Source organism: Mytilus edulis, chromosome 8 (genome assembly GCF_963676685.1).
Source record: "Mytilus edulis chromosome 8, xbMytEdul2.2, whole genome shotgun sequence".
Taxonomy (NCBI): domain Eukaryota; kingdom Metazoa; phylum Mollusca; class Bivalvia; order Mytilida; family Mytilidae; genus Mytilus; species Mytilus edulis.
In genome coordinates, this window is record NC_092351.1 from 31,744,105 (window position 1) to 31,765,828 (window position 21,724).

Genomic DNA, 21,724 nt, shown 5'->3' on the forward strand with positions numbered 1-21,724 from the left:
AGTGAAATTCGATCCGTTAATAAAATTCCGTAAGATATATACAATTACCGCATGACGTTACTATAACGTAACGTCACAAGTCGTTACTATAACGTAACGTCACAAGTCGTTACTATTAACGATAACAATTCTGTCTGATGAACCGCTGGAGATGCGGTGAAAGCGCTAACAGAAACAATGTTCGATTTATGATGTGATTTTTTGTGTTTTTTACTTTTAAATTATATTTTCTGTACCAAGGACTTTTTATTTATCAAAATATATATATATATATATATATAGCATTCAAAAATAGTTTATACAGAATAACAAACAAACCTACGACAAAATTCTTCAAAAATTTACAAAAGAAAACTTTATTACAACATACTGTCCTATAGATTTTATCATTATATATATTTAGGAATAAGAACATTTTCAAAAAAAATCTGTTACTCCAATAACAATTATATGATATGGTATTTACCTGAATAAACAGATGCTTTGTAATCTGACAACACTTAACGTAATCAAACTTTATATATAATGACTTATAATTCATAGATTCCAATTTATTCTTTTAATTTGTCACAAACTAATATTGAGTTGGCAACTTATCTTACAGATCAACATAACTTAAATATCAAAATGATATTAAAAGTTCAATTATAATACAATTAAAATATTAATATTTTAACTATTTTCAAAAGGCGAGCTAATTTAGTCGGTTAATCTCATGTATTTAGAAGGTCAGTAATTATACATTAATTGAATATTGTTAGTTATTATGTGAGATGACATTTTCTTAGATTTAGGAACTTTACAAAAAAAAAAAAATGCAAATGCAAAGGAACATGTAACATGAACAAATCATGAACAAAACAGTATCAACACTTTTTGTTTATACCAATAATGGCCATTCAGACCATGTTTTGATAAAATTGGTCCACTGGTTTCAGAGTAGAATATTTTTGAATAAAATTAAGAAGACAAAGTCTTCTAGAATTTTGTATAAACTATAGTTTTTTTATGTGAAACTACTATCTTTATCGGAAAAACTTCATGGAATAAATGCACTAAGAACAAATTTGGGAAGTGATTATTTCACTTAGAAATAGCTGGAAATACCAATGGTTGTGAAAGCCCACAGTACAGTAATTCCAGAACTTGGATTGAAAGATACACATGATAAACTTTGCAGAATAAAGAAGTTGACAGGCCACAAACTCTCCTCCCCCAAAAAAAACAAACAAACAGACAAAAATGTTTCCTAATCAGTTTCCGTTACAAGATTAATTGTGAGAATTTTATCTCCTCTTCGATAATAATGAAATTTGTTTGAAGACTTGCAGACCTAAATGTTAAAACAAAAACTATGACATGTATGAGCAGAAAACAATTATCATATCTAAGTTAATTGCTCTACAAAATATTACAACTTGATTTTTTATCTTGCTGTCTTTGTTCATCTTGTTTACGTTTACACTCTCGTACTGTTTCTATAAAAACTGAATTCGTGGATCTTTCTGCAATTCGAACGTGTCTATCTGATAGTTCTATATATTCCTTCAACAATGTAAATGAATCATCACATCCTAGATGGCAAGCTGTCCACATACAGTTATCTATTGTTCCAGACCAGTATATCTGAAATGCTTTTTTCTCCGGTTTCTTCATGGGTAATGGCGGATTTTTTAAAATATACTTTATAAGTTTAAATTTTGGTTTTTCTTGATTAAATAAAAACCATAGTAAACCATAACATTTTTCATCAACTACTATAGTTGCGTAACATTTCATATCTTTTGATAAATGCTGAATAAAATTCTGAACAAATTCTTCACTGTCTAAAGCTTCATGTGTTGACACAATTTCGAATTTCTTTCCCAAAAGTTCTTTAATAAACCTCTGAGACAAACAGCTATAATTCTTTTGAATAACCTGAATACGATTGTTATCATCTTTGGCATTGACATGAATATATTCTGATAGAAAATGGTTACTGCATTTTTTTTTAAACAAATGCAATACATCTTTTACCAAGAGACAAGCAAACAGCATCAGATAACGCTTCATGAGTTAACTCACAGCAATTCATTTCTTCTGAAAACTTAAAGTAAATACCATTTCTTTTACTGATGGTAAAATTGTAAAAAAAATTTAGTATTTTGGTTTCATTGTCTTCATTTATTAAGCTTAGTATATCCTCTTCACACTGTAAAGGTCTATTTAAATAAAAACATCCATCATGCCAAACAATAAGTATGAGAAGAAAGTAATGATACAGATTTTCTTTGTTTTCCTCTAAATGTAACAAAAAATTCAATTCATTGACTAAAAGGTCAAGAGGCCTCTCAAAGAATACTGAACCTTTTTTTGTATGACGTTCATTCCCTACAAATTCAACGATACACCTTAAAAATCCAACTGGAGTACTTATTCTAGAAATATGTTTCAATGTTCTTTCTGATATTTTTAAATCATGTGAATTGCTTTCTTCAAGATATTCCTGTCTGTATTCACTGCATATCTGTACCCTAGTCAATTTCTGTTTATATGATTTAGACAGGATATTACTTAACATCATGTACTTTTCTTTACAAGAAAATCCATATTCATTGGTCATATCAAATATATAATTTTCTAACTCTCTAAAAAGATCATATTCCCTAAAGAAGATTTTGTTCTCTTTCCAAATTTTATCTCTCATAGTCATAATAACAAAAAATGGCTCATTAAATTCCTTAGAGTTTTTAATGTACTTCAGAATATCTTTGAAGTATGGGTCCCATTTAAGGAAATGTTCTCTATTAAAAATGCCAGCAGATCCACATAAACTGTCTAATAATATAATGTATTCACATTTGGGGTTTACATGAGTATTCCAATCACAGCTGTCCTTGATTATAACTGGGGTACATCCAAATTCTGTTTCATCATTTGAAAAATGACGTAACAATTCCATTGAAAGTGATCTTTTACCACACCCACTATTTCCTACTATAACAATGACTTTGTTCCATCCAAGTTTTTTAACTGCTTCATGAAAAACCTGTGTGTTGTTTAATCTAATACCATTTTCTTCATGGAATCTTATATGCCATTCTGCATCATCTAAAAATAATTTTTGATCTTTTATTAGTCAGTATATCATAAAAAAAGTGAGATTGGTGTAAATCTATTTCTATTAACCTTTCAAAAAAAAAATATTACAAAAGCTAGCTGTTAATAATTCACTTGAATACCTTGCCTACTAAATTAGATTAAAAAAAATGTATATGCAGTATTTGTAATACCAATATTGCAATCTGAATTGAGCTCAATGTCAGACCCAAAAGCACTATTGGTAATGAATTTAAATTTCAATATCTCAGGTTATTTTTTAGAGGCAAGATCTGTTTGCAAATTGGACCTTTTTGTCACTTCTCATAAGTTTTATGATGACATATTTACCCTCCCCATTTCACACATAGAAACAAAAACTAAATTGCTATTGCCTGATACCATTTAAGGCACTGAGGCACTGGACCTTTAAAAACTAAGTTTCTACTATAGAACTCAGATAAAATAACTGTGGCTTCCACTTTTAATATTGCAATTCAAATTTACAGAAAGAAGTGTAGGAATATCATCAAATATTTAACTCCAGCTATATCCCTTAAGTAATCTATTTAAAAACATATTTTTTTTAAATGAAACCACTTTTCCTACATGTTACTTAAGCTACCTTTCAGGATGCAGAAATTTTTACATGGTTTGGACTTAGTTATAATTGACATTTTTGCACCCATCATTATTTGAGATTAATTCTAATCTAATTTTACCTATGATCTTCAAGCCTGCATCTGTATTCCTGGAATTTGTCTCTTCAAAACAAAATTGAAAATAGAATAATAAAATTATCATCCGACCACAACTATCAATCTATAATTTGCAAACACTAAGTCTCTAGCTGACTATAATGCAATCTTTAGCCATCAATAATACCATGTCCTTAAAATTTAAATCTAAATAATAATAATAATACGAAAAAAAAATATAAATTTAAATTATCAAATCTCGAATAAAAGAAATCGAAAAATGGAATCGCAACAGTTGAAATCAATATTCTATATAAATGACTCACAGTAAATTGGGATGACAAACTGCAATAAAAGCACAGTTGTCCTTAGATTTTGTTTCATTTGAGTGTGTGTGTATTTACTTTGTGTCATTAATTAATAATCCATATGATATGCCTTTATTTCCTTTATTATAATGTTTATAGAGAGCAAAACTTCTCAAAACATGTATGACAGTCATTTAAAATACTAGTTGATCTGCTTCTTTGTAGTATAAGTTACATCAACTGTATGGGCTTAAATCTCCTGTGGAATCCATAAAACTCAAATGTAGTCATTATTTTACTTAAACATTATCGGCGTAGATATTTAGATCAGCAAATAAACAAATGAAATTTGAACTGTAATTAAAATGTTAAAATATCTTCTACATTTTCATCTCTTTCTCTCAAAATTTGTTATGGTACCATGTATAAAATAAAATACATACTGTTAGAATCATTTGAAGAGTTCACATTTTCAGCTTTATCAATATTAACATTGGTAATTTCTGCTTTTTCTGTATGTACTGTTCTTAGGTCTGCGTTAGCAATATGCATGTTATAAATACGTACATGACTCCCTGTTCCTAAAATTAAATGAATATAAATAATGAACATGCATGTATTATAGAATAAACATTTTTTCTAATATTTGAACACATACACATTATTATTTGTTCATATGTTCATAAGGTTGAGTGATTTGCAAATATTCAAAACAATCTTAAATTTACAATGCTCTGCACATCACTCTTCATTTAACACAACATTTCTAATAGCTTTTTCTATTTTAAATAAGCAATAAAAAATGTAGACATATATATATGAGATCACTGACATTGATTTTTTCATGATTTTTTTACTTTCAATTTTAAAAGGGCCATCTACAACTTCTGAAAAGTAGTTCTTGAATCTGATTTTCAAACTTGTCCATGACATTGCTAATATGAATCTTAGACTGATATACATTTCATAATATCTGGCAACAATTACATTTCATAATATCTGGCAACGATTGTTCAGAAGTAAACTCTTACTCAATAGTTTGATAGGGGAAAGATAAGTGGACATGCCTCACACAACATGTGACCAGATAGCACAGTTATTTTGTAGAATGTTAAATGAATACAAATAGGGAAATAGGACCTGAACCTTACCAAGGAATTAACTAGATGCATGGCACACACTTAAATATTTGATTTATTGTATTGAATTTTTGGTTAAAAGTTCTTTCGAAAGATCAAGGTTTTTACTTTAACTATAGATCTCACAAACACTAAACTTATCAATTAAGATAAGAGAAAGTAATGTCAGACGAACATTTTCATTGACCAAAATCATAAAATTGAAATGGGATGAACTCAGTGTAGGACTGAAATATGATCTTAAAATTATCCCATACATAAATATAGTTGCATATTGCAAAGACTATCGGAGAAACAGACCTTATCACAAAACCTTGACACTGACCAAAAGAACAAATGCAGTTGACCTACTGATAATATTATCTGAAAAACTAACTAGAGGCTCCAAAGAGCCTGTGTTGCCCACCTTGGTCTTTGTGCATATTGAATGTGTTGCTCACCTTGGTCTATGTGCATATCATAAACGAAGGACACAGATGGATTCATGACAAAATTGTGTTTTGGTGATGGTGATGTGTTTGTAGATCTTAAATTTACTGAACATTCTTGCTTCTTACAATTTTATCTATCTATATAGACTTGGCCCTTTAGATTCAGAGGAAAATATTTTGTAAAAAAATATAAAAATTTACCAATTAATGAAAATTGTTAAAAATTTACTATAAAGGGCAATAACTCCTTAAGGGATCAACTGACCATTGTGGCCATGTTGACTTACTATTAGATCTTACTTTGCTGAACATTATTGCCGTTTACAGTTTGTCTCTATCTATAAAAGTATTCAAGATAATAACCAAAAATGGCAAAATTTCTTTAAAAATTACCAATTGTGGGGCAGCAACCCAACAACCAATTGTACAATTCATCTGAAAATTTCAGGGCAGATAGATATTGACTTGAAAAACAACTTAACAGCTTGTCAAATTTGCTCTAAATGCTTTGGTTTCAGAGTTATAAGCCAAAATCTACATTTTACCCCTATGTTCTATTTTTAGCTATGGTGGCCATCTTGATTGGTTGGCTGGGTCACCGCACACATTTTTTAAAACTAGATACCCTAATAATGATTGTGGATAAATTTTGTTAAATTTGGCCCAGTAGTTTCAGAGGAGAAGATTTTTGTAAAAGTTAACGACGACGACGGAAGACGGACGACGGACGACGGAAGACGGACGACGGACGACGGACGCCAAGTGATGAGAAAAGCTAAAAAATCACTCAAATATATAAGTGTTTATCACTGATCCATGACATAAGGTCAAGGTCAAATTAACCCTGAATGACTGACAAGTGGTGAAAACATTTTCTAACTCAAACAATTGATCATTTTAACTTTCCTCAACATCATTGCAATTAAACAATTTAAGATTTTTAGGGACAACATTGAGAGTTATATTAAACCAAATCCTTTCCTGAGCTGCTCGTGGATAGGGTGTAAAGAATGTTGTGTTTAATACAATATGTTATTTATTATCTCAGACGTTAAAATCAAGAACATTTATAAATAAATGAATGCAATCTTAATAACCCAAAAATTCACCAATGTAGAATCTGCAATGGTTTTAACTTGTTAAAATGGTTTAGTGTGGCCTAAATTATCATTTTATTAACTTGCAAGCACAAAACATTACTGATAAAATAAACATATTTACTATTCTGAGTCTGCAATTGACTGGAACTTGTACTTATTTCTGACATTGTTGACACACTACAACTTAATTCTGAATCTATTCTGGGTCTTCTAGTTGGCAATGGTGTTGGGGGTTCAGACATTGATTCATCAAAACCTAAGTCTGTAAATGTTTTGGTTCCCTCTGAAAAAGAACTGTAGCTATTACATGACTTTTCTTTCATTGTTAGTTTGACTCAATTATGTATATGTCAGTGTTGTGTGTCTTCTGATCCTTGTTGTTCCTAAAACCACTTTCCACATCACTATTTCTATATGCAACATATTCTTTATGTTTCTAATCATCAGGGACATCAAGTATGTTTCTCATTTCTAATGAATAATTTGCTGTTTCTTGCCATCTCTGGAAATTGTTATACATTTATGTATGATTAAACATGTGTGCACACCTTGAAATGCCTAGTTGGTTTTTATTATTATTGATTTTGTGCTGAAAGTCTGTAACATGAAGGTTTTACTACATAAGTACCACATAAAATTAACATTATCAATATACTAAAAATAATGAGACCATGGTCACAGAAACAAGGCAGGACTGACATGTACACCTTGCAATCATTCCATACACCAAATATAGTTGACATAGTTGTTTCTTATACATGTGTTATAGTATCTGATAAACTGACAACATTACCATTGATACTTAGCAATGCCGTATGAACCATGAAAATGATGTCACTTAGTTCACTTATTGCTATCAATATTTGGAAAACCAACAAAAACACAAAAAACCTAGCTTTCATGGACCAATAATTCATTAAATTGAGGTTACGGTCAGATGATAACGAGATGTACACCCAAGCATTAGGCTAGATTTTCCTAAGTTTATTGATTAAACTTTGATTTTCAGAATCCCTATACAACTTCGCACATTCTAATAAATGGTATTTATTTTTTTTCAAGAGTAAACCTGTCAAGAATATTTCTTACTTTACAAACCAACATGTACAACTTATATATATTCATTCCATTCACCAAATAATTAGTTGACCTATAATTACTTATAAATTAAGTACTTTAAAAACAGATCAAAGCTCAAAAACTGAACACTGACCAAGGCACCATGGAAATGAGGTCAAGGTAAGATGAAATCTTCCAGACTGACATGTACCCCTTAAAATCATACTATACACCACATATAGTTGACACACTAACTTTAAACTTGATCACAATCATCCATGAAATGAGGTGAACCCCGTCTACATGTAGACATTGCTAGGATTTATATACACATGTACCAAATATAGGTATCATACTACTCATATCTATAAGTCATGTACATGTATGCAGACTGATATATGTGAGAATTTCACGTGTTGACAAAAAAAAAACTTTTCAAAAAGTTGCTGAATCATGAAAATGAGGTCAAGGTCAATAGACATATGAAAGACATAAATTTCGTAACATAGGTAAACTGCATACAAGGTATGAAGCATCCAGGTCTTCTACCTTTTGAAAATTAAAAAAAAAGCTTTACGCCAAAGGTTTATACCACCCCAGAAAGTAATATCTATGTCTGTGTCGAATTCAGTCGAATCAATTAGTTTATGAGAAAGATTTGAACTGATTTAGTCATTAAAGACACTCAAATTCAAGCTTAAATATGAAAAATCTGTCAAATATGCCATTAAATGTCACTTTTCGGATGGTTTTTGTTAAAACCGAAAGTGGCTGCTTTCATGTTGACAGTGTCAACCTTTGTATACATGCAATGTATTATCATCAAAACAAGAAAATGTAAATACTAAGACTGAACACTAATGCAGCCATTTCCATTTAAGACAGAAACCGTCTACAAATTAGCTCAAATGACAAAATTGTGAAGATTTTAATAATTTTACTTAACCTTGTGATGCTAGTATCCGATATTTGAGCATTGTATTGTCAAAAACAAGTCCATATTCATGTAACAGAAGTGTTCTAATTACTGTGGTTATTGGGTAACCTTTGTGCTATTATATATATAATACCTATTGCATGACCAGTTTAAACAATCTCAATACAATTTGTCCATTTCAATTGTACAAAAGGTACTGACACCTTACTTACACTACAAGCCATTAAAGTCTGAAATGGCCTATATCTGTACTCGACTGTACTGATTTTTACTCGACCAGTCTGAATTGGTCTGACTTTTACTTGACATTACTCGACCCCAGTCTGAACTATACTTGACCGTACTGAATCGTACTTGACCCTTATCTTTGCCGTTGAAAATAGTCTGAACTATTACTCGACCAGTCTGAAACAGTCTTAACCCATTCTCGACATAAACTCGACATTTTTTTCCAGTCTAAACCATACTTAACCAAAGGTCTGAACAATACTCGACCAGTCTGAACCACACTAGACCAAAAAACCTCTACTTTTGTATCTGTTAAAATAAATTTCTTTTTAACTGACATATATAACAACAGCCAACAAAATCTATAAAAAAATTTAATCTTATAAAAGAAATATATCTCTGATTATATTCAAGATAAAAAAAAATATATTATATATAACTTATATCAAAAAGAGATAAAATTAAATGAATAAATAAATAAAATTGTTTTTCTGATTAGTGGTGAAATATAAAGTATAACCTCTGCTTGGGGGCAAACTCATAAAGAAGATCACACCTGGTCAGAGGTATTAAATTCTAAATAACATTGATTCAAAATTGCAACATCCTGTTTAAATTAAATAACAAGGCCTTTCGAATATACATGTATGTACTAGATAAGTAATACACGAATTTAAGAAAATAGGGCTTTCTTTTTACTTGTAAAACACACATGTACTGAGGTAATTAGAACATATTAAAGTGCTTTATGTATGCCATGTTAATTTGACAAAAAAATACTTAAATTAATTAAAATTTTTATTTACTGTTACTTTGGAATACATTTCCTTTTTTAAAAGGTTATCAAGGATTGCTATGAAAATTCTATTATCATGATTATATTAAATTCTTGGTTTAATAAAACAAAACAATTAAGCTCTCATTTGTTTAAAAAATTATTAAGTTGTTTTATATACTATTTTATATAATATCTTAATAAAAAAAACATTCACTGCATTATTACCTAAACTCAACTGACACCATAAATCTATACTATAGTCCAGTTACCATAAAATACTTCCGAAATATTCATAACATTTTGAATAATATTGAAAATGTTAGTCTCAATTCATTTTTTTTAGATAATTTGATCAGCTTGTTTTATTTATATTTTAATAGTTGATATATATTATTAAGTAAGTGTTGATTAATATTGAGTTGAAGTTATATTATGATTGATTATTGTGAAATTGTAATTTCAATACTGTGTTGAACACATTTTTAATTTCAAGTTGTTGTTCAAATTTCATTTTTATTAAAAAAAAATCCTAAATTGATAAAATTCAGTTGATAGATACAAAGAATAGGTCTAGGTTGGTTAAGACTTGGTCGAGTATGGTTCAGACTGGGTCGAGTATGGTTCAGACTGGGTCGAGTATGGTTCAGACTATGTCGAGTACGGTTCAGACTATGTCGAGTACGGTTCAGACTCGTATAAAATGGTTAAGTACTGGTCAAGTACACATTCAAACTGTTAAGTATGGTTCAGACTACAGTCGAGTATTATCAAGTAAATCTCAGACGAATTCAGACTGGTCGAGTAAAAATCAGTACAGTCGAGTACAGATATAGGCCATTTCAGACTTTTAATGGTTTGTAGTGTTATTAACGAAAAAGATTTAAACTCCACTGGATAAAATTCTACCAACTCGCCCCACTTATAAAAATACCCTGCTTCCTTTAAATATGTTAAATTACTGATAGTTGGTATCCAGTCGTCCTGGTGTAGTGGTATGTGTTGTAGGTTGATATGCTAAAGGTCTTGAGTTCGAATCTCACCATATACACTAGATTTTTTTTTCTACGTAAATTTTAATAGATAGTCTTTTCCGTTTAATTAATTATAAGTTTTATAGTTTATATGACATTCCCGCCAAAATGTTACAGAACAAAGGAAAACATGCAAAACAAAGAAACTCAAAACTGGGGTGATCTGTTAGAACAAAGGAGCTGAGATGTAACCTGTTGATATTAGCTCTCACAATACCTATTGTACAATTTAAATGGACAAATTGTATTGACATTTTTTTTAACCGGTCAGGCAATTGGTATTATAATAGCACAAAGGTTACGGGTTAACACAGTAAAACCTTTCCATCATTATTTAAAGCATGTTTTCAATATAAATATCCTTTCAGATAATAAATTACTGGTTAACAAGATTATAGTTAAATATAAATACACTGATGTTGAAATTGCGGGGTGTAACGTGTACGAATCGTCTGCTCCAGGTAATGGAAAATTTTGAAACTTTGACCTAGATGGTAAACGATTATTTCTTTTCTCTATATTGTTGTTAATTATATAAAGCATTCAGAAAATTAGTTTATACAAAATAACAAACAAACCTGGCACAAATTTTTCAAACCATCTAGAATTTTTTTTTTAAATTAGTTATATCTCTTTGTATAGAAATATGGATTAACATAGTACTCTAACATTAAATATATAGATATGGATTTGTTTTGTGGATCATCAATCTGGACTAAATCATCAGACCGGAACAAAACTCGAACTCGATCTATAAGTTGTCATGATAAAACTATAAAATAAATAGTAAATTTTAATCATTAAGAACGAAGAAAAAAAGTGTGGAAAACTGATTTGCCGGACTGACGGATGGACAGACAGACAGACAGACAGACAGACAGACGGATAGAGTGCAAACCTAAAGTCCCCTTCGACTTCGTCGGTAGAGGAATAATAAAGGGACATTATATTAATAAAGGGGCATAACTAAAGAACGGTAAAAGTGAAGGCACCCTATTTCAAACTTAATCTGTATTATGTGGTAATTAGCATTTTGTATAAGTTTCATAATACTTGGTTTAAGCAAACTAAAGTTAGAAATTGGAAACCAACTTTGGGACGTATGGATGTACTTACAGACAAACAGACAGGCAAGGGTAAAATTAATACCTCCTCTCTAACAGCAGGTGCATGAAAATACACCAATAATAGAGCTATGGTGTAGGAGTTAGTGCATCAGACTACCAACACAAGGTTCCTGGTTTGATCCCGACTCCTGGGAGAAAATTTGAATTTCCGGCCCTCCCTTGACACCATTAGCGAGTATGGTCTTGAGGAAACGACGATAGTCAGAAGGGGATGATAAATGACTGACCCGTGCTAGGAGAGAGTTATATCTCTTGCATGTAAAAGACAGCCATGTGGATTTCGAAAAGAGTAGGCTAATGCAGCTACAAGGCAGCACGCGCACCCACGTACTGGAAAGTGTCTAATATAAGTTGCAATAACTTGTTTCCCAATCCACTATATATAAACATGTTTAAATTAACAAGTGTTTGCCCCCCCCCCCCCCCCCCCCCCCGCTTTTCAGAGACAGCGGTCTCGTATTTATATTTGAAACCTTAATATACATTCGATCCTTTAATTTAATATCTCTGATGTATTTAAGAGTTGAATGCTTCTTTTTGTAAATTCATTGGGTTGTAAAAGCGTTGACCGAAGTAAATTTTGTATGAAGCGTGGAAGTGCTTTATTCTAAAAATGTGCGCACGGTCAACGCTTTTACAACCCTAAGGCTATGAAGTTACAAAAAGAAGCATTCACTACTTATAATTACATTTTTTTAGCTAGGATCATGAAAATACGATTTTTATCAAGTTTTTATTTAATTTACTTGTGCACTTTATTTGGGACCTCGTGTCATCATGAATGATAATTTTAATGTGTAATGAAGTTGATTAAAGTCATAAGAAACCTCAAATTAAAAAAAATTATGCATATGTTTTTTATAACTAAATGGATAGTTTTCAGTATACAACTTATGTACATATGCTTTTTTCTGAGGAAAGTTCTTTAATTTGTCCACATTTAGAAGAAGTTTACTTATTTGTAATTGCTTGCTTCCAGGAAGCAATTCGCCGACATATTTTCCGTATGCATAGTGACCTGAGCGTAACCCTCCTCGTAAAAATCCGGTCATCGCAATACGCATGAATCTGTCATTAAAATAAACAATTATCTGATTGTACATGTTAAACACGTGCTCATTACCCATGCTTTTTGTTATTTGTTTACTATAAGGTGACAATCGGTTAACTTCGGCTTCAAAACACGGCATTTAATGAGCAGCCATATTTGTTAAATCATAACAGACAGAGAGAAAAAAAAATTGACGATTATAGGATATATTTGCGTAAAAAATGATAAAATCGTGCTCAGAGGACTAAGTTTATGATATATAAATGCATTGGTTCAAGAATTAGATAAACATTTTTTTTTAACACTCACTGGTTTCATATGACTTTAAGGAATATCGCAAGATTGCAGTGTAGCCAATCAGAATAACGTATTATAATGAAACATAAATCCTATGTAATTATATAACAATACATGTACAGTGAAATACAGTATTGCATTAATTTGACTTGATATGTATACTCTGGCTTTTAACATTTTCTGTCAGTATTTATCCTTCTAGGCAATTGTGCCTTCATTAAAAATTCGAAATGCACCTCTGCAGACAACATCAAAATGAGAAAGAGGATATCAACTTCTGCTAAACCTTATTTTTCAGTACCGGTATATAACCCTCTTACAGTATCAAGAGCTCATTAATTAGATCAATAAAGTACTGCATGTATTCATTTTTGGAGTATAATTACTGTGACTTGACTATGTGTTTTACTGTTCACCTGTACCTATTGTTCAACCAGATTGTAATATTGACAAAACAACAGGGACATTTAAATTGACCAGTTGGTATTGTTAGATTTAAATCTACCTTGATGCTACCTGTAAATATTTGTAATCACCTGACCAAAACTTTCAGCATGCTTTTTTCCTGAAGTTTTTCTTAACATAGGTTTATTCCTTAAAACAAATTGAAAGGGAAGAAAATATTTTTGATCACTCATGTATTTTAATTTAGAGTCTACTTGAATGCTGTCCTTTATTTAGACATTTGTGTTTACACTTATTGACAACTTCCTTGTACACATTGTTTATGCATATTCGTATTGAAATATCAAAATCATAGTTGAATGCACTTTTTTCTTTACTCCAATATTGACACTGATATTCTACATCTCATCCAGTATTCTTTATCTGAAATAATTTATAACATTTTCCTAATTTTATGAAAACTTTCGAACATTTGTTCACGCTTTCCACTATAATGACTATATTTTCTCACTATATCAATATTTTGTTTAATTTCCCATGATATATATATAAATCCCCCAAAACAGGTACAGAATTTTGAAATATTTGATTATTTCCATTATCATATTCAAAATGATTATCCTCACTTTACAAATATTTTGGATAAGTTTATTCATATATTTTCACTATATTATTTGATTTTACTATATCCACAGTATTTCGTTTTTATTTCATTTACCAAAGTATATGTTCCGATTAAACACTATTAGATCCAAAACTTTATAAAGATTATTTCCAATTTCACATTCACTTTATCCAAACGTTAGGAATAATTTGGAATATTTTACTTTTTCGTCACTTTATCACTACATTAGACTATATCCACTATATGAATTTAATATTTTGTTTCATTTCCATGATATATCCCATTTAAACTGATAAATCACTCTTATGATATATCCCAACCTCTACTTGCCGACTTGTTTCTTTATTATTATGAGGCTGACTTCAAGCAGGAACTTCTTAGGAAGAAAGATAAGAAGTTAGCAATATCCTTTAACTCTACTTTCCGCTATATAGATGACGTTCTTTCACTAAACAATTCAAAATTTGGTGACTATGTGGAACGCATCTATCCCATCGAATTGGAGATAAAGGATAGTACAGATACAGTTAAGTCGGCTTCATATCTTGACTTACATCTAGAAATTGACAATGAGGGTCGGTTGAAAACAAAACTTTACGACAAAAGAGATGATTTCAGCTTCCCAATTGTGAACTTTCCATTTCTAAGTAGCAACATTCCAGCAGCACCTGCATACGGGGTATATATCTCCCAATTGATACGATATTCCCGTGCTTGCATTTCCTATCATGATTTTCTTGATAGAGGGTTACTGCTCACAAGGAAGCTATTAAACCAAGAGTTCCAAATGGTGAAGTTGAAATCATCCCTTCGTAAATTTTACGGACGCCATCACGAGTTGGTTGACCGTTATGGAATAACCGTTTCACAAATGATATCGGATATGTTTCTTACGTCGTAACTACAATCCCCTTCCCTTTCATGAATGTGACCTACCGAATTAGACTATTTACCGGATTTGTAATCACATAAGCAACACGACGGGTGCCACATGTGGAGCAGGATCTGCTTCCCTTCCGGAGCACCTGAGCCCACCCCTAGTTTTTGGTGGGGTTCGTGTCGTTTATTCTTTAGTTTTCTATGTTGTGTCATGTGTACTATTGTTTTTCTGTTTGTCTTTTTCATTTTTAGCCATGGCGTTGTCAGTTTGTTTTAGATTTATGAGTTTGACTGTCCCTTTGGTATATTTCGTCCCTCTTTTATAATGAATGTTTTCAAAATTGCATTTAAAGCCACAGAAACATGTTGAAACTATTTTTCCTTCTTGCATTCAAGTTTTGATTTTTTATAACCTTTTAGATTACCTAACTAATACACATCATGCAAATTCATTCATTCATTCATTCATTCATTTTGAATAAATTAATTCCTGCTTGATACCTTCATGACAATCCATTTTTGGAAGAAAAAAATCACATTTTATGAAGCAAAACATAGTCCAAAATGAAAATCTTGAAGGGACATTATAAAGAAATGCATAACACATAATCCATCTGAAATTGAAACTGAAAACACCTGGATAGTTCTTTCTTGTTTCAATGACAACTGCACAATACTATGTATGAGGGTTAAAAATTAAAAGAATCATTTATAATACAAAAACAGTTTTAATTTTAATAAACATATTACTATGCAGTTAATATAATATTTTACTGATTAAGATTTTTTGGTACATTTTAGAAATATTATCAATACTGGGGATTTTAAACAATGAAAACGAAAAATATTTCTATCCTTTCAATTTTTTGATAGAATAATAGGTCAGGCAAATTTCAGGAAAAAAGCATGCTGAAATTTTGGGTTAGGTGAATAAAAATCTTTACTGGTAGAATCAAGGTAGATTTAAATCTAACAACACCAACTGGTCAATTTAAATGTCCCTGTTCTATTGTCAACATTACAATCTGGTTGAACAATAGGTACAAGTGAACAGTAGAACCAATAGTCAAGTCACAGTAATTATACTCCAAAAATGAATACATGCAGTACTTTATTGATCTAATTAATGAGCTCTTGATACCTTAAGAGGGTTATATACCGGTACTAAAAAATAAGGTTTAGCAGAAGTGATATCCTCTTTCTCATTTTGATGTTGTCTGCAGAGGTGAATTTCGAATTTTTAATGAAGGCACAATTGCCTAGAAGGATAAATACTGACAGAAAATGTTAAAAGCCAGAGTATACATATCAAGTCAAATTAATGCAATACTGTATTTCACTGTACATGTATTGTTATATAATTACATTAGATGTATGTTTCATTATAATACGTTATTCTAATTGGCTACACTGCAATCTCGCGATATTCTTTAATCAACTTCATTACACAATAAATCATATCATTCATGATGACGCGAGGTCCCAAATAAAGTGCACATGTAAATTGAATAAAAACTTGATAAAAATCGTATTTTCATGATCCTAGCTAAAAAAATGTAATTATAAGTAGTGAATGCTTCTTTTTATAACTTCATAGCCTTAGGGTTGTAAAAGTGATCTTAAATTATGCATATTAAGGTTTCAAATATAAATACGAGACCACTGTCTCTGAAAAGGGGGGAGGGGGCAAAACACTTGTTAGTTTAAACATGTGTATATATAGTGGATTCGGAAACCAGTTATTGTTACTTATATTAATCCCTTTCTACTACGTGGGTGCGCGTGCTGCCTTGTAGCTGCATTAGCCTACTGCTACGCCTAATCCACATGGGTGTCTTATACATGCAAGAGATATGACTCTCTCCTAACACGGGTCAGTCATTAATCATCCCCTTCTGACGGACTATCATTGTTTCCTCAAGACCATACTCGCAAATGGTGTCAAAGGAGGGCCGAAAATTCAGGTGAACAGTAAAACCCATAGTCAAGTGTTTTATGTGTTTTAACATTATTTGTGCTGAGGTGTTTTCTTGGTGCATTGAATTGGAGACAATCAGTCCTGCTGTTTATCATGCACTTGACATGTGTTTTTTTTTCATTTCACCTCTGAACACGCGTAGGAGACTAATTTTGACCCAAGAAAATTTAAAAAAATCACGCTATACGTTATTTCGTCTGCTGAATTAAGTGAATGTTTACAGTCTTTGTGTCATTGCCCATCTCTGTTCCGCCATTCAACAACATGGTGATTTGTCATGATGATTCTATTAAAAGAAATGTCCATATAATGATTTCATTAAACCACAAATGTGTGACATGTTCGGGCATTCATGTAAACATGGTAAACTGACATTCTCTGTATCAACTTTACGATGATCAACAGGAATGGAATCTTTAATAAATTGTTCAAATTCTAAAGAATTTATTTGGGATCTCATTACTAGACATCCAAATTTAAAAAAATTAAGCACTGCTCGTGTTTCAATAATAATATACTATATAATAATTTCTGTTTGACCATCCGACTGTCGGACTTATGGACTGTTAAAATTTCCGGGTGTCAGATTACAGCTTGTAAGCCCCCATTTAAAAAGAAAATTAATCAGTTTGAGGGTTTTTAAATTTAACAACTAGAAACTTACCTTTTAAAACATGTTCAGCAAATTGTTTGTGGTTCACATACTGACTTGCAATTGGCACAAAATGGGTAACATTGTCAGTGAGAACTTGGTCCTTAGATTGATGTAGGTCAGGTGTGTTATGAGTTAAAGTATATTCAAGTCCATAATTTCCACTATCTGTAATTTCTTGCCATGATTCAGGTGATGTAGTGTTTTGAATCACTTCATTTTCAACTAGAACATAACATTGATTGTTTTTATTGTCATTTAAAGGTTCGTCCTTCTTATTTGCCACAACATTTTGTAATCTAACACTAGGTTGATCACAATCTTCTATGCTGCTTTCAACATCACTGTTCGGGTTAAAACATGCTGCTGCCCTGGCCATTTTAGACATGGAAAATACAACATGAAAATTAGCATAAGTTGTTTTTGAAAATTTGGAAAAGAATTTTATTGAACCAATTACTAGTAGTGTCTTCTTTATGGGCCCTGTAATTTGGGAAATAAAAATATTCTATTCTATAATATTAAATTAAAAGAGCAGGTAGACACATTAACCAATCTGAATAAATAATCTAATTTATATGATAAAATTTAAGTATGATTATTGCAAACAAATGATTTTTCTCTAATCAAATTGCCTAAACAAATAGATGACAAGGAAACACTATTTAAAAAATATAACAACGACCTATAGTGAGAGGGAATGTCTTCAGCTTTTTTAAATTTTTGAGAATAAACAGCTGCGCCATGAGCGCATGATACGCCCGACGTCTTGTGTGGAAGTTTAATGCAATAGTCATAAATAGTTTCTGAGAAAGTTTTAAGCAATAACCATTTAATTGTTTTTGAGACACTGCGGGACATGTGAACACCCCCTCCTTTTTTTTTTTTTTTACAAAAAACTTAATATCACTAAAATAAAATTTTGAATCAAACCAAAAAGTATACAGATCTTTAGATTAATATAACAAAGAAGTGTGTTTAGTTTCAACATCCCCTTTTTTACAAAATACTCATTAACTCAAAAATGAAATTTTGAATCATCACCAAAAAGTATACAGATCTTAAGATTAAAATAACAAAGAACTGTGTAAAGTTTAAAGCAATAATAATAAATCGTTTTTGAGATACAGCACGACATGTAAAAAAAACTTCCCCCTTTTTTACAAAATACTTAATAACTCAAAAATAAACTTTTGAATCATCACCAAAAAGTATACAGATATTAAGATTAATATAACTAAAAAGAGTGTAAAGTTTTAATCAATAATTAAGAATCGTTTTTGAGATACGGTGCGACATGTGAAAAAAAACACTCCTGTTTTAGTTACAAAGTGCCGTAACTCAAAAAGTTTAAATCTTATTTTCACCAAAAAATATACAGATCATTTGACCATCATAAGAAAAAACTATATTAAGTTTCATGAAATTTGGATAAGTCGTTCTCAAGTTACGGTGCCAGATGTTTACGCCGGATAGACAGACAGTCAGACGAACAGACAGACGGACGGACACCGGACATTTGTATACCATAATACGTCCCATCAAAATTTTGAGGGGCGTATAAAAACTAGGAAAAATGAATATAAACAGTTCCGTCAAAATCTTATTGTTCAGTTAGACAACATGATAGAATTAGCAATCCATCCCAATATTGGGTCTTACTTAACAGTCTCTCAATTATGAATTCTCTATGACAGAAGATATATCAGACTCATATGTAATGATATTGGGTTTGAGCGGTACTACGGGTATGAAAGCAGAAAGCGGGAAAGAAATGGAGGCTGACATGTGGTTACAAAGCTTAGACTGTGAAAGACATAGATCATTAAGTAAGCATGCATTTCGCCAATAGGAAGCGATATCTTAATTGGAATGGACTTATTGAAAGAAGTAGATGGTATAATAATGGCCAGACAAAGTTATCTGCTGTTAAAAGATGATATTATTCCAGGACGGTATCGAAAAGAAACTAATTACCAAATATCTAGAGTCACGGTTGCAATGGAAACCACTTTGTAGCCCATGGCAGAGACAAATGTGATTTGAAGGGTAGGCTGTCCAAAAGAAAGTGGTTGTTGGTGTTTTGGACCCGGTATCATTATAAAACGGTTGCCACACTGGATTGGTTTTAGTGGAAATGAAAGAAAGAATACCAATCAGAATTATCAATCCAACACAACAGAAAATTATGCTGTCATCTGGAACTTATCTGAGAAATCTTGTAGAAGTGGACATTGACAGTGGGGATCCTGATACAGACAACAGAGACATCGAAATACCTGATTATACAGACAGTTTGCCAAAATATTTAGGACCTATTAAGGATTCAACAGGAGACAACCTTACATCTCACCAGAAACAAAAGGTTGCAAGACTTTTAATGGAATTCAAAAACATATTTGCTAAGAATGATGAAGATCTTGGTTGCTTTTCTGGTATTCACCACCAAATAAAGACTGGCGAAGCTAGGCCAATTCGTCAGTCCCTCAGACGTACTCCATTAGGATTCCAACGTGAAGAAAACGCGCATCTCGATAAGCTACTCCAAAGTGAAACAGTTGTACCGTCTCACTCTGAATGGTCAGCACCAGTTGTTCTTGTGAGGAAAAAAGATGGAGGTATAAGATGGTGCATTGACAAAAGGAAAATCAACACAGTAACCAGCAAGGATTCGTATCCTCTTCCGAATATCGAAGAATGTTAAGACACTTTTGCAGGAGCGAGTGTATTTTCGACACTGGACCTTCAGAGCGGGTACCATCAAATAGAAGTTGCACCCGAGAATCGATGCAAAACAGCATTCACAACTCGTTACGGACTGTTTGAATACACTCGAATGCCGTTTGGGCTATGTGGAGCACCAGGAACATTTCAACTGGTAATGGAATTAGTCCTGCGAGGTCTGCAGTGGGAAATGGTTTTTATAATATACCTTGACAATGTGATAATACCCAGTCCGGATTTTGAATCTCACATAAGTCACCTTACTCATGTATTTGAATGATTTAGTGATCATGGTCTCAAACTCAAACCCATCAAATGTAAACTGTTTCAAAAGAGAGTTCTGTTTCTGGGACACTATGTCAGTGCAAGGGGTATAGAGACCAATTCTGGACTGACCGATACTGTTAAAGATTGGCCAGTTCCCTCCAATGTTAAGGAGCTCCAAACATTTTTAGGACTGACCAACTACTACCGGCGATTTATTTCTAAATATGCTGATATTACAGATCTCTTGTATCGTTTACTTAAGAATTGAATGCTTCTTTTTGTAAATTTATTGGGGTGTAAAAGCGTTGACCGAAGTACATTTTGTATGAAGCGCGGAAGCGCTTCATTCTAAAAATGTGCGCACGGTCAACGCTTTTACAACCCTATAAAGTTACAAAAAGAAACATTCAATACTTATAATTACATTTTTTAGCTATGATCATGAAAACACGAATTTTATATATTTTGTTATTTAATTCACCTGTGCACTTTATTGTTGGTCCACGTGTTATCATGAATGAAAAGTTGTATTGAGCAATGCAACTGCTTACGGAATAACAAGTGATGTACAGTTAGCCAATCAGAATAAAGTATTATAATGAAACATACATCTAATGTAATTATTATCCAAAGGATGTACGTTTATATGGGGGACAGACCAACAGCTAGCATTCGACTCGCTAAAGACTCTCCTAACGTCGACGCCTATTTTAGCTTATCAACTTCCGGAACAGACATTTATTCTTGACACAGACGCATCAAACACGTCAATTGGAGCTGTTCTATCACAGATACATGAAGGTTTGGAAAGAGTTATAATAACATTAACGGTACCAATTTTCCTGCACCAGATGCGCATTTGGACAAAACATGTCTCTTGATGCTCGTGGCCAAAATATTTAAAATCCAAAGCTTATATAAAAGATGAA

The 21,724-nt window shown here is 31.7% G+C and overlaps 2 protein-coding genes across 2 annotated transcripts in view; one reads left to right on the forward strand and one right to left on the reverse strand.

The window, feature by feature from the left end:
* LOC139485375 (uncharacterized) overlaps positions 1–21,724 on the forward strand; it is a 41,158-nt gene that overhangs the window by 6,695 nt on the left and 12,739 nt on the right. The gene's annotated exons all lie outside the window — the stretch shown is intronic.
* On the reverse strand, positions 1,369–18,190 carry LOC139485374 (uncharacterized). Its single transcript, XM_071269818.1, has 5 exons — positions 17,817–18,190; positions 6,879–7,040; positions 4,531–4,668; positions 3,804–3,845; positions 1,369–3,093 (listed from the first exon to the last, which is right to left on the reverse strand). Exons 1-5 carry the CDS (start codon positions 18,181–18,183, stop codon positions 1,994–1,996), a joined length of 1,809 nt encoding a protein of 602 aa, XP_071125919.1. The 5' UTR covers positions 18,184–18,190; the 3' UTR covers positions 1,369–1,993.

What these genes read in the sequence shown, in the direction of transcription:
- LOC139485374 (XM_071269818.1), bottom strand. Translation starts at nt 18,183, where the DNA reads ATGGCCAGGGCAGCAGCATGTTTTAACCCGAACAGTGATGTTGAAAGC. An exon ending in TCAATTGCAGACTCAGAATA is followed by an intron (nt 4,669 to 6,878) that starts GTAAATATGTTT and finishes ATTTAATTTTAG; the next exon opens with GAACAGGGAGTCATGTACGT. An exon ending in TGCAGGCTTGAAGATCATAG is followed by an intron (nt 3,094 to 3,803) that starts GTAAAATTAGAT and finishes AATTATTTTTAG; the next exon opens with ATGATGCAGAATGGCATATA.